This window comes from Nicotiana tabacum, chromosome 14, assembly GCF_000715075.1.
Source record: "Nicotiana tabacum cultivar K326 chromosome 14, ASM71507v2, whole genome shotgun sequence".
Lineage (NCBI taxonomy): Eukaryota > Viridiplantae > Streptophyta > Magnoliopsida > Solanales > Solanaceae > Nicotiana > Nicotiana tabacum.
In genome coordinates this window covers 70,341,993-70,357,120 of record NC_134093.1, presented here as the reverse complement: position 1 = coordinate 70,357,120, position 15,128 = coordinate 70,341,993, and the positions used below count along the sequence as shown (strand labels likewise).

The 15,128-nt window shown below is 39.2% G+C and overlaps 1 protein-coding gene across 1 annotated transcript; it reads right to left on the bottom strand.

Annotated features, from left to right (window-relative positions):
- Window positions 1-13,734: 13,734 nt before the first annotated feature.
- Window positions 13,735-14,271, bottom strand: LOC142168981 (uncharacterized). Its single transcript, XM_075230168.1, has 2 exons — window positions 14,055-14,271; window positions 13,735-13,982 (listed from the first exon to the last, which is right to left on the bottom strand). The coding sequence occupies exons 1-2, from the start codon at window positions 14,269-14,271 to the stop codon at window positions 13,735-13,737; spliced, it is 465 nt and encodes a 154-aa protein (XP_075086269.1).
- Window positions 14,272-15,128: the final 857 nt, after the last annotated feature.

The window sequence follows — 15,128 nt, the reverse complement described above, 5'->3', positions numbered from 1 at the left end:
ATTGTTCACGCGGTGAAGATTTGGAGGCACTATCTTTACGTCGTGCCATGTAAGGTATTCACTGATCATCGGAGCTTGCAGTATTTGTTCAAGCAGAAGGAACTCAATTTGAGGCAGAGGAGGTGGCTGGAGATATTGAAAGACTATGATATCACCATATTGTATCATCCCGGGAAGGCCAATGGCGAATGTGGTGGCCGATGGTTTGAGTAGAAAGTCAGTCAGTATGGGTAGCCTTGCATATATTCCAGTTGGTGAGAGACCGCCATGTTCGTGAGGTTAGATGTATCTGAGCCCAGCGGTGTTCTAGCTTGTACAGTTGCTCGGTCTTCTTTATTTGAGCACATCAGAGATCGGCAGGATGACGACCCTGATTTACTTGTCCTTAGAGATACAGTGTTGCACGGTGGTGCCAAGCAAGTTACTATTGGAGATGACGGAGTTTTGAGGATGCAAGGTCGTATTTTTGTGCCTAATATGGATGCACTTCGTGAGTTAATCCTTGAGGAGTCCCACAGTTCCCGGTATTCTATTCATCCGGGTGCCACCAAGATGTAACGGGACTTGAGGCAGCATTATTGGTGGAGGCGAATGAAGAAGGACATAGTTGCCTATGTAGCTCGGTGCCTAAATTGCAAGCAGGTAAAATGTGAGCATCAGAGACCCGGTGGTTTACTTCAGAGGTTAGATATTCCTGAGTGGAAGTGGGAGCGTATCACTATGGACTTTGTTGTTGGACTCCCACGGACTCAGAGGAAGTTCGATGTAGTTTGGGTCATTGTGGACAGGCTGACTAAGTCAGCGCATTTCATTCATGTGGCAGTTACCTATTCCTCAGAGCGGTTGGCAGAGATTTATATTCAGGAGATCGTCCGTCTTCACGATGTGCCCGTGTCTATCATTTCTGATCGAGGTACGCAGTTTACCTCGCACTTTTGGAGGGCAGTTCAGCGTGAGTTGGGTACGCGGGTTGAGTTGAGCACAACATTTCATCCTCAGACGGACGGGCAATCCGAGCGTACTATTCAAATCTAGGAGGATATGCTTCGCGCCTGTGTTATTGACTTTGGAGGTTCTTTGGACCAGTTTTTGCCGTTATCAGAGTTTTCCTACAATAACAGCTACCAGTCAAGCATTCAGAAGGCTCCCTATGAGGCATTATATGGTAGACGGTGTAGGTCGCCAGTTGGGTGGTTCGAGCTAGGGGAGGCTCGGTTATTGGGTACAGATTTAGTTTAGGAGGCCTTGGACAAGGTCAAGATAATACAGGATCGAGTTATGCTGACCGTAAAGTTCGTGATATTGCATTCATGGTTGGAAAATGAATATTGCTTCCGGTATCACCCATGAAGGGTGTTATGAGATTTGGGAAGAAGGGAAAGTTGAGCCCTAGGTATATCGGGCCATTTGAGATCCTCGAGAGAGTGAAGGAGGTAGCTTATTGACTTGCGTTGCCTCCAGGGTTATCCTTAGTTCATCCGGTATTCCATGTGTCTATGCTCCGGAAATATCATGGTGACCCGTCCCACGTGTTAGATTTCAGTTATGTCCAGTTGGATAAGGATTTGACTTACGAGGACGAGCCGGTGGCCATTCTAGACCGGCAGGTTCGTTAGTTGATGTCAAAGAGTTACCATTCAGTTCGAGTGCATTGGAGGTCAGCCTATTGAGGCAGCTACTTGGGAGTCCGAGTCCGATATACAGAGTAGATATCCCCACCTTTTCTCTAGCCCAGGGGGATTTACCCTGGGGATTGCCTTAAAAGTAATGGGGGATTTACCCTTCGCGATCGCGACCGGCTCAACGCGAACCCGAAGCATATGGGGACCTGGGGGGGGAGGTTTTGGTCGTTTCTTCAGCGCGAACACGAGCCATTCCTCGCGAACGCGAAGGCTAGAGGGGAGTGATCATCGCGAATGTGAGCTGGGTCTCGCGAACGCGAAGGCTTGGTAGCCAGTACCCTTCAAGAACGCGACAGTGCTCTCGCTAACTCGATGAACACTGTCGCCGAGCACTTAACAGAACCCAAAACGGGATTTTTGCCAAAAAACTCATTTTTCTCAAAAACCAAACGGTGAGGGGCGATTTTTCAAGAGTCATTCCTTCCCCAAATTACTTGTAAGTGATTCTAAACCATTTTCTTTCAATTACCCATTACATTTCTTGAATTTTCAACCTAAAATCTAGAGTTTTCATGGTAGAATTAGGGGTTAGGGTAGAAAATAGGGATTTCGGGAATTTGGGGATTTAGACCTCAATTTGAGGTCGGATTCCAAAACTAATTACATATTCGGGCTCGGGGGTGAATGGGCAAAAAGATTTTCGTCCGAACCTCGGGGTTTGACCAAGCAGGCCCGGGGTCGATTTTTTGACTTTTTGGAGGAAAATTTGGGAAATTTAATTTATTCAATATAATTGATTCCTTTAGCAATATTTGATATTATTGAGTTATTTTTGAATAGATACGAGTGGTTTGGAGGTGAATTCCAAAGGAAAAGTGTTGTGTCTAACCCTGACTTGAGGGAATTAGGAACCTTAGATTATTTGCTAAGTGAAATTCATGTGAGCGGCGTATATGTAAGGCGACGAGTACCTATGCACCACCAATTTACCTATTTTTTCATGTTTCTCTGTTTTTCTGATATTGTCTCATTCCTATGCCAAATTGCTACGTGTTATACTAGTGTTGTTCAAATTGTCGTTCCTATCATGTTTACGGAATTGTCTGATGATAATTGAGTTTTTATTTCAAAGTTGAGATTGATATTATGGAACCAAATGTTGAAGTAAGGTTTGTACTTGTTATTCTATCTCCCTGTTGTTATTTATGCATTGCATTATGGTAAGGGAGAGTGTTAATTCACGAAGGGTGATGCCGTGCCATATTGTGAGTATTAATGTACGAAGGGTGATGCCGTGCCATATTGTGAGTGTTAATGCACGAAGGGTGATGCCGTGCCGTATTACGAGTGTTAATGCACCAAGGGTGATGCCGTGCCAAGATATGAGAGTAAAAGAATGAAGGGTGATGCCGTGCCGTTTCTATTAATTTTATGGTGAGATTGAGAGTAAAAGCACGAAGGGTGATGCCGTGCATTTTTCTTTACTGTATTGACTATTCCTGTTGATTCATGGTATATTGACTTCTCCAGTGATCATTCTGTTGTAGTTCTTTATCTTGTATTCCCTTCAGTATGTCTCCCCTCCTGACATTTCCTGTTTAGTTCTTCATTCCTGTTATTTGCGTATACACTGTTAAATTGTACAGGTTGATTGTAGGTGTCTTGCCTTAGCCTCGTCACTACTTCGTCGAGGTTAGGCTCGACACTTACCAGTACATGGGGTCGGTTGTACTGATGCTGCACTCTGCTCTTTCTATGCAGATTTTGATACTAGCTCAAGTTGATCGTGATTTTCTATTGGTCCGTTGTCTGGAGACTCAAGGTAGATCTGTCGGCGTTCACATACCTTGAAGTCCCCGTCTATCTTTTTATGTCCTACTGTTTTCTTTCATTCAGACAGTTGTATTTCTTTCAGAATATTACTTGTAGTAAATTCTAGAATGCTCGTGAATTGTGACTCCAGATCCGGGTGGTAGTAATTAATACAATTTTATGATATTCTGCACTTATTATATTTCATTTTAGTTAATTATTGTTATTTACTGAATGGAAATAAGGAATTGGTTTAATGATTCTATAACGTTGGCTTGCCTGGCAAGTGAAATGTTAGGCGTCATCACGGTCCCGTCGGTGGGAAATTTTGGGTCGTGACAACCGATCGGGTCATTATAGGAATTCGAGCATACATAAACATGATAATCTCAAACAAACATAACAGCCATGAATATTCCAAATTGAACACACTGAATGAACATATTTAGACATATGCAAATTCTAATGAAGAAATATAGAAGAATTTAAAAACAAGGTCGACAAAGTGTCATATTAGTTATAAGAGTTCAATTAGCACAGATATTCAGAGGCATGAACAAAAGCAGAAAAATAGAATTGCAAGGGTCTAAGTACTCACCAGTTTGCAGATTTAACATGCAAAATAAAGAAGAATCCCAAGTGCTCGCACTGGTAAGGCTTGGTCACAGGGGTCGTTTGATTTGGGCTAGGATGTTTGGGCCATTAATTTGGTCAAAGAATTGGCCTAATTTAGGCCAGATTTTAAATAAAAGAAATTAATAAAATATCTAAATAAGTATAAAAATATTATTGAAGAAAATAAATATTTTAAAATAATAGCTGAAGATTATAAAATTGTAAAAAGTTATGTTAACCCTAAATAAAATGATAAATATAACTAACTATAAAGTATATGTTATTGTTTTCAAAAATATGTAAATAGTATAAAACATGTACAACAACAACAACAACAACAACAACAATAAACCCAATAGTTTCCCACAAGCAGGAAAGGATGGTAAGATATACGCAGCCTCACCCCTACCCCTGGAAGGGCAGAGAGGTTATTTCCAATAGACCATCGGCTAGAGAATGGCTGAAAAAGAAAAAGTAATTGCACCAAGTAGGAATAATAGCAAGATAAAATAAGATCGAATCCAATAATGCAGTCAAACTCTAGGTAGTAATAGCAATCTATGAATAAAATAAATCACACTAACACTAATGCTAGCGAACTGAGTAAGTCAAAGAGAAATACTCGACTACCTACGAACCTTCTACCCTAATCTTTGACCTCCACACCCTTCTGTCTAGGGCCATGTCCTCAGTCAGCTCCAGTTGCACTTTGTCCCGCCTAATAACCTCTCCCCAAGACTTCTTAGGCCTACCTCTACTCCTCCTGCTACCCACCGAGGCTAACCGCTCGCACCTTCTAACTGGGGCTTCTATACTTCTCCTCTTAACATGCCCGAACCATCTCAACCTCACCTTCCGCATCTTATCCTCCACAGGGGCCACTACAACCTTTTCCCATATAACTTCATTCCTAATGTTATCCAACCGGGTATGCCTACACATCCACCTCAACATCCTCATCTCAGCTACTTTTAGCTTCTGGGTATGAGAGTTCTTCGACGATTCTTGTGGCTATGGTTCTGTACTTACGATAGAGATCTAATGGTTCAATCCAATCACAAATTAAAGGTCGTTTTCTCAATATCGTACCCTTTATGTCCAAAGAAACGACGTTGAAACATCAAATATGAGTGCGATACAACCCAAACACATCTGAAACACACCCGAGGCCCTCGGGACCTCGTCCAACTACACAAACCAGTCCCAAAACATAAAATGAACCTACTCGAGGCCTCAAATCATACCAAACAACATCAAAACTATGAATAGATGATCAAATCCTCCTTTTAACTTTTAAACATTTAAACTTCGACGAACGCATCTGAATTACACTTAAACATTCTGGAATGACGCCAAACTTTACGTACAAGTCACAAATCATGATAAGAACCTATTCCAAAGCTCAGAACCCCACACAGACATCGATAACACCAAAGTCCACTTCAAACCAAACTTTGGAAATTCTAAATCCTTCAAATTGCCATGTTTCCACAATAGCGTTGAAATGCTCCCGGATCACCCGATACTAAACCCGAACATACACCTAAGACCGAATTTATCATACGAACCTATTGGAACCTTCCCATCCCGATTCCGAGATCGTTTACTTAAAAGTTAAACCTTGGTCAACTCTTCCAACTTAAAGCTTCTGAATTGAGAATTTTCCATCCGAATCAACTCCGAACTTCCCGAAATTCAATTCTCATTACGCGTACAAGTTATATTACATGAAGTGAAGCTACCCAAGACCTCAAACCTCCAAACGATATGTTAGAGCTAAAAATGACCGGTCGGGTCATTTCAAGCCCGAATAAGCTCATCCTTTTCTCCCAACTTGCCAATGCAAAAAATTGTTTCTAATTTTGATCTCAAATTAGGCTTTTTTCATATGGGAATCCACGCGGGTAAAAGGGAAAAAACTGGTTTTTGCATTCCCAATCACAATTTCCAGTGGAACGTCATGCCTTTTGGTGTAAAAATTGCTCCATCTTTGTTTCAAAAATCCATGATAAAAATATTTTAGCACATCCTCCACACATCACATGTTTATATTGATGATATATTACTATTCAGTGATATTTGGGAGGAGCATATAAATTTGCTCAATCATTTTGCATCTTTAGTGCAAAAAAATTGCATCATGCTTTCAGCCGAAAAAATAGTTTTTGCAAAAAAGCAAACTGAGTTTTTGGGCATGAATGTTTCCCATGGAGATTACACTCCAGGACCTGATATTTCTTAGGAGCTTCTCAAGTTCCCCGATAATGGTATCACGAACAAGCAAATCCAGCAGTTTTTGGGAATAATAAATTATGTGAGAGATTTTATTCCTAATGTTTCCACATATATATCTATTCTCACAAAAATGTTGAAGAAGAACGCCCAACTATGGGGCAAGGAGCAAAGTGATGCAGTTAAAAAAATATAAGAGGTGTCCCAAACTGTCAAATCATTGCACATTCCCTTCAATGGAAAGAAAATATCGCAGACATATGACAACAATGAATATTGGAGCCCGATTTTGTTTGAGGAAGAATATGGTCAGAGAAAAATATGTGGTTATACCAGTGAAAAATTCAAGGATGCTGAACAACACTATTATTCCACTTTCGAGGAGATTCTTCCAGTAAAAATTGGGATTAAACAGTTCAATTTTTTCCTAATTCACTTAGAGTTTCCTATTGAGATGGATATGAATGCTTTTATGAGAATGATCGAGGTGAATCCAAAGATCATTTCGAACCTGCAAATTCTCAGATGGGCTCAGCGGTTCTCTCCCCACAAGTTTCAGGCCAATCACTTGAAAGGAAATGATAATTTTCTTGCTAGTTTCCTTTCAATGCAAGGTGAATTTTCCAAACGGTTTCAAAAACAAAAGTACAGGAAGAACAATAAATGAACAGTTCAAAAGTTCATGTTCTCACATGTGCCACGGCCAGGTTTTCATCATTACATCACCCGCCGGAGTTATTTGATTTTTTGAATCCTCGTGATCCGTCCATCTTACTAGGGCGAAGGATTTTTTTATAAACTCCAGGTTTTTCAAAACTATGAATGTTAAATACTAGCACCTTTTGGTGTTAAACCGGAATATCCAATTTTCCAGGTGTTTATAGCGCATGCCAAGAATTTTCCACATGAGCTCTTTTGGTATCTCTACCGTCAATACCACATTCTCATAGAATTCAAGTGCCATGATTTCTGAGACTTTGACAATCTTGAACCTTTCCTAAAAATATTTTTGTTATTGTTCAAACCTCAAAATTATTGGGTTCATCATTTTCATTCTTGTGGAGTCAAAATATTCATGTTCCACAGGTCATTCAGTGTGATCAAAAGAACTATCAAGGTGATGCCTACGATGTCCTTTTGGTTTCATTATCCTGTCAAAATCCTAGCAATGGAAAAGAAGTACGCCTAAGCTTAGAGGTTCATTTCTCAGCAAAGTAAGTGCCTTCCGGAGGAAATATGGCCAGGAGAGGAAGGAAGTTGGAATTATTCTTCCACTCACCCCCATTGGCAAAATGTTAAGACAACACTTAAGGAATACATGGAAATGCTAGAAGACCCAACAGAACTCTATGACATTGATCCAACATAAATTGCGAAGTTCAATTTAAATGGGGATACATGTACTTTATCATAGAAGAACAAAAGTAAAAAGAGTAGGAATTATAGAGGAGGATTATTCGCACGCAAGGAGATATTTCACAAGAGCTGAAAAGCTATGTCTAAAAGGGTTACTGGTATTTGCATATTTTCATATCAAGCCATAAATTTACCCAAACCCAATGCCATTAAAATACTATTCATGGGGTCCCTTTGCCATCATCCATGTCTTGTCCAACCAAAAGTCAAAACTCAAGGCCATGCAATTTGTTTTTTTAGTTCATGATCTTGCTTTTATGTTTTGTCTATTAACCAAATAAGTGCCTTACATCGTAAGACTTTTTATGTTTGCTGTACTTATTTTATTCCACTTATACTATGTAATTAAATAAGGGTAGGACATGTACTAGCTTTCGATCTCCTATAAATAGGAGCCTTTGTAATAGTTGGAGATCATCTTACGTCCAACCTAGTTTTCTTGTAAAAACTTTTGTGTAATAAAATTTCTTCTTCTAGTAATGTCTTTTATAATTTCTTCCCCCAAAATATGGGGATATGGCTGGTTTATATTTGAATGTGGAGTCTCAAAATACTTTAATAGTTGAAAAAGATTGCTCTAGTAGTTAAGGAAGATTACTTCAGTAGTTGAGGAAGATTGCTTTAGTAGTTGAGGAAGATTGCTTTAGTAGTTGTTACATTAGGAGTGCAAACGTTTTCCGAGTTCGCTGTTGATGGGTTAGTTGGGGCGATGGATGCCTTTTTTTAGCCTCCAACACCACCTTGTAGGAAGAATTTTGTGCAAATAATTCAACTGCTTCTAAGGTGATCCAATATCTACTGAGGTGATCCAATCTCTATGAAGGTAATCCAATCTCTATTCTATTAATTCAATCTCTACTCTAGTATTTTACGATCCCTATGATTCCTAGTACTACACTCACCCCTTGTGGTATTAGAGCCAGGGTTCAACGGAGGAGAGTTAGATGATACTTAGGATTTTCTTGATCGATACTAGCGGATTCTTTGTGCCGTGGGCATTTTTGACACCGGTGGAGTCCAGTTGGCGCTTATGAGTTCAGCAGTCCAGTTGGCGCAGTACCCTTTACGTGGCATGCATTCTTAGTTCTCTTCTTAGAGAAGTTTGTTCCACAATCTCGTCGAGAGGAGTTGTGTAGAGCGTTTGGGTAGATAAGCTAGGGAGATATGACTGACTTAGCACGAGATGAGGTTCGCAGATTTGGCCCGTCATGACCTATGGTTGGTTTCCAAAGAGAGAGAGAGAGGATCAGAAAGTTCATTAACGGCCTCAACTATGGTCAATGTTACAGTTTGGCTCGAGAGACCGAGACAGATGCTAGGTTTGACCAGGTTGTTGAGATTTCCATGTGCTTAGAGAAGGTTCGCCGACTAGGTAATCCTAACACATGCTAATTTAATAAAAGAATTGAACTATTTAATCATTTTTTATAAACTATTAAATGGCATGCATAGCCGCAAGCAGCCAATAGTTATACACTTCCTAAAACCGATAGTACGAGTCATAAGCACTACTAAAATACACTAGAATTTTTAAACAAAATACTATTTTGAATTACAATTTAATAGTAGCATAATGAAGTAAGATAGTGACTTCGAGGCCTGCGAATGTCAAGCATGTATACCTTGAAGTCTCTCGCCGCACATACGCGACTCTCAACAACATAGTGAGAATACCTGGATCTGCACAAAAATGTGCAGAAACGTAGCATGAGTATACCACAACAGTACCCAGTAAGTATCAAGCCTAACCTCGGTAGAGTAGTGACAAGGCCAAGTCAAGACACCTACTAGACATAGAAACTTGTTCAAGATATACATAAGCTAACAATGGAAAGAGTATCAATGTAAGACCAACGACGGAAAAATTATTGATTTACAACTAATAATGAAGTAATAGAAATATAAATAGAAGAAAGTAGTAAACGAGTAATAAAGAAATAACATAATCAGACACCGATTAGATTTAAATGAACTCAAATAAGAAAAAAACAGATGACAACTCAAATAATCAAAACGCTCCCAACGCATGGACTGACAACAAGAATAACCCCGAGGCACCACACCTTATAAACCACAATTTCCAAATCTTACATATATGGCACCTCGTGCCCACAATAACAATTACCTTCGCACGGCAAAGCTCACGTACTACCATGTACTTTGCAACCGTGATAAATATTAATTTAGTTGAACGAAAGATATATTTAGATACCATAAAATATAATAACAATCTTGAATAAAGTAAGATGTCAAATGAAATAATGAGTTTATTTTACAAATCAAGTAAAGTAAAATAATATACAATTTGTATGAAACAGAGTATAAGATGAGTTTAGTTTAGAAATCAATTAAACTGAGTAAAAGTATCATTTTTAAACAAAGCAAAACGTAAGTTAAATTAACAAATAAATTATAGAATTTGTTTAAGAAAATTATGATAAAATTTTTAAGTAAGGTAAAAATCTAACAAGGTGATGAGTATAATTTGAAAACCCAATTATAGTGAACGTGCGATAACCATTTAGCATAATAAGGCACCGAGTGAGATAACTAGTTCTATGTTAAGAGGCACATAGAACAAATAATGTTAATAATTCTTTTATTTAAACCTTTATGTCACCAACAACTCAACAGAATATGATATAGTGAGTCCACGCAATTAAAGTCACATTGACAATCAATTCACCAAGTTATAACGGAGGCACAAATTGGCAAGTTAAAGAAACACAACAAATCACATAGAATGCATGAATCACACAAAAAACCACAATCGTTCCAACACCAAGATAACAACGAATAACCAAACACAATCAAAATATGGATGAATGACTGAAGGAAGAACAATGACCATTCAAATCAACAAGTTGTTCCAACATGGAATGTACAATGAAAATCACAATTGAGGTATCGCATTGTATTAACATTTTACAATTTCAATCACAATCTTTTATTATATCACTGCGTGATCTTTATATTTAGTTTTGAACATCATTGTTTCCGAAATAGCTACACGTGTTTTAGCTCACCTTATCTCACCGCATGTCTTCAAGTATTTTCCCTACTAGAAACACGCGTATCAAGCCCATCTTATCTCACTACATGCATATCAACATCACAACCCCTAGCCTTATACCACCGCATGTGTATCAACATCACAACCCAATTATAACTCGCACCACAAGTGCTCATATGCCACAACTTGCCACAAAGTCAAGAACACCAATATTTCCACAACAAATAGCCCATCGCTCAACCAAAATGTGTACAAGAATTTCAACAATAACAAAATGGATAGGAATGCTCAACAAGGTATCTCAACAATTAACAACTCCGCCTCAATGTGATAACGGCTATTACAACTTCAACAACAATAACTCAACAAGATGATTCCAAAAAATACCAACTTCAATTTAAAGTGATTCAATAATTAATAGGTAACAAGACAATAAAGAAGGCAATAACTTCAACTAAAGAGGTAGAACAAGTGCTAACCACGTCAAATAGAGCATGTAAGAGTATATTAACAATGAGAGATATAACATGTTATGACAATTCAATTAAAGGCATGGAAAGAGTCTAGATAATCAATACCAGTAAAATACCACATATAGCTCGTATACCCACTCGTAACCTTGCGTACACGGCTTTCACAGAATACAAATAGCGCAATCAACCCAAATCCTAAGGGGTAGCTTCCCCACCACAATGTTAGGCAAGATACTTACCTCAAATAGGCCAACTCAACTCTCCAAAATAGCTTTTCCCCTAAAAATCACCTCCACACGGCTCAAATCTAACCAAAAATGATTTAATAACATCAAACAATGCAATAGAAACCAATTGCAATAAATAAAGCTATGATCTTTAGATTTTCCTTAAAAAGTCAACAAAAGTCAACGTCGGGCTCGCCTTGGATTCCAAATCCAAGCTTACCCAAGCAAGGCCAGAACCAATTCAAGCTCACACAAATGAAAAGCGACTCAACAGAGTCCTATAGCTCAAGCAATTCACTAAAACATCGCTCTTGGGTGTTCATAACCGAAGAGTCCAAGCCACACTACTTGGGTCCCATATCTCTCGAAATACTCCTCCAAAACTCGCCAAATTCGAGTATGTTGTTCTCCTGATATAGGAGAACAAGACTCCAAAAGGAATCGGGAAATAAACGCCTCTAACTCATTTTTAATTTTTAAAATTTAGGACATAACTCTAGGTCTTGATTTAAAGAATTAAATGGGGTTTTAATTAAAATCATGGATTAAAGCTTAAACCAAGGGAATGAATCAAAGGGAAATACTTAGGTTATGGTTTAGACCTTACCCCATGGAAGAAACTTGAAGAACGTCCTTTAATTTTGCCAATCCCAAACTTTCAAGATGAGAAACATTCTAACAATATTGATAGCCAAAAATGCCAAGTTGTTCTACCTTTTTATTTTGCCAAATAATCCCGAAACTTGCTTTTGATATCTCCAATGGATTCCTCGTGAAATTCTAGATAAGTTAGGCTTTTGAATCACTCCATTTGACCATATAATGAAGGATATATATTGGTTTCAATAAATTGAAATAGTGCAGATTTTTAAATAGGAATTCAGTGACAATTTTGTAACTAATCTGAACAAATCTGGTAGCCCAATTCTTAGTGAAATGACCATTAATTTCATCATACGATGTCGAAACTTGAAGATTTCAGTTGCTAAGGTTCCAAAATTAGGATACGGATATAGTGATTTAGTCAAAACATGAAGTAAAAGCCGCTTGCTCAATATGTTAACCTTTATGCTCAAATTGACGTAGAAATCGAAAACAATCACCATACGCCTCAAACTTATCCAAAACTCATAGGAATTTAACCAAACTTTGTGGGCATGTCCAAAATCATCATACAATCTTATTGGAATAATTAAAAATTGATTCCGAGTACGTTTACCCAAAAGTCAAACCTTGGTCAACTCTTCTAACTTAAAGCTTCTAAAACGAGAACCATTCTTCCAAATCAATCCGGAACCGCTCGAAAGTCAAAACCAACCATACACGAATGCCATAATATATATTATGAATCTACTCAAATCCTTAAACCACCTAATGGAATGCTAAAGCTCAAAATGACCGGCCGGGTCGTTGCAGGCAGGAATCTTCCAAATTGAACACATTGAATGAACATATTTAGACTTATGCAGATTCTAATGAAGAAATATAGAAGAATTTAAAAACAAGGTCGACATAGTAGAGTTAAATTAACACAAATATTCAGAGGCATGAACAAAAGTAGAAAAATATAATTGCAAGGGTCTAAGTACTCACCAGTTTGCTGATTTAACATGCAAAATAAAGGAGAAAACCAAGTGCCAGCAACAACTTGAGTATCAGTAGAAAAAAGACAACAACAGGTCCCCGAGCCCCAGTGCGTCAGAGTTCATAGGAGCTTCAGTAGAGCCCCGAGCAGTGCTCGCACTGGGAAGATCAATAGAGCAGATTTCGGAGTCCTTGGCTTTCAGCGGGCCAAAATTAAGAATTTCTGAATAGTTTGAGTGAGCAAGTGAGGGGGTAATAGTGATTAAAAGTTCATTTCATGGGAATTTGTGGGAGATTTTTATATAGTGTTGAATCAGGCGAGTAAACAAGGAAAAAAATCAAGCAAACATAAAAAAGGAAAAGAAAATTTTCACATGCAATTAGTAGAGTAACCAACAAAGGAAAGAAATCAAATTTCAAACCCTAATTAGGGTTCAACATTTGAAATCGGCCAACCGGTGTTAGAAATCAGGCCCCTTTTTCCATGTATATGGACAAAATATCTTCTAAATCTCAAAGGTTGTGGTTGATCCAATCTGATCTAGGAGATAATACTTGAAAAATTGGGGCAAATACCTAAGTAATACCACAAATATGTGACCAGTAGCGAAGGAACGTAAATATGGTAAGCACATAATGGGTGAAACCCATTATGAACGGTATTTAGAGAGGAGCTGAAAGGGAGGCATCTACGGTTCTTTAGAAAGAAGGGGAGGAGTTTGAGAGAGAAAGGGAGGCAGCTAGGATTCATCAGGCATCTTCTTCGTCCTAAAAATGACGTTGAACGGCCTAGTGAGCCACTCCAAACCTTCCCTACCCGCATTCTTCCAAAATTCCACAGGGATTTCATCTCGACCAATAGCTCTACCCATGTGCATCTTACGCATAGCCCTCTCGACCAGCTCTACTTTTATCCGCCTACAATACCCGAAATCCCGACGCATCTCAGAGTGCTCCAAGTCGCCCACCACAATGTCCCTATCACCCTCTTCATTCAGGAGTTTATGGAAATATAGCTTCCATCTTCATCTAATTTGAGCCTCTTCCATTAAAACTCTACCTTCCTCATCTTTGATACACTTAAGTTGATCCAGATCATGGTCCTTCATCTCTCTCACCTTGGCTAGCTTGTATAGCTTCTTGTCCCCGCCTTTGTCCCCAAGCTCTTCATACAAATGCCCAAACGCTGCAGTTATCGCCACAATAACCGCTAACTTTGCCTCCTTCTTAGCCCTCCAATACCCCTCCCTGTTCATCTTCCTCGCCTCGTCGTCCATGCTCTCTATAAGCTTCAAGTACGCCACTTTCTTGGCATCCACATTCTCTTATACCTCGTCACTCCACAACCAGTCATTTTTGTGGCCGCCAGAGAAACCCATCGAGACCCCTAACAATTCTCTCGCAGCTACTCTAATAAACTCTGTTGTCGTGGTCCACATACAACTCGTGTCCCCACTGCTCCTCTAAGCTCCTATAGCCAACAACCCCACCCCCCCCAACAACCCATGCACTTTGTCATTAATCAAAGCACCCACCTAATCCTGGGTTGACCATACATGACCCTCTTCTTCCTCTTCCTCACGATCTCTGAGTCCATCACAAATAACCTATGCTGAGGCATGAAATTCTCCCTTGCTATAACCTTGCAATCCATGAACAGACGCCTATCGCACTTCTGGGGGAGTAGATAATCAATTTGAGTCTTTGCCAACAAACTCTGGAATATAACCAAGTGCACCTCTCTTTTCGGAAAACACGAGTTGTCCATCACCAAATACAAGGCTTTAGCAGAGTCCAACAATGAAGTACCTTCTCCGTTCTTAACACAAAATCCAAAGCCGCCATGCACACCGTTATAACCCCTAGATGTTTCCCCAATCTGACCATTAAAGTCACCTCCTATGAATAACTTCTCAGTGTGCGGAATGCCACAGACCAACCCATCTAGTTCTTCCCATAAGCGCCTCTTAATCTCCTCATCCAAACCCACTTGGGGCGCGTAAGCACTAATCACATTTAAAGTAGACCCTCCCACAACCAGCTTAATAGCCATCAACCTATCGGTCACCCTTCTAACTTCTACCACTAGCTCCTTAAGATCCCTGTCAATCAAGATACCTACCTTATTCTTACC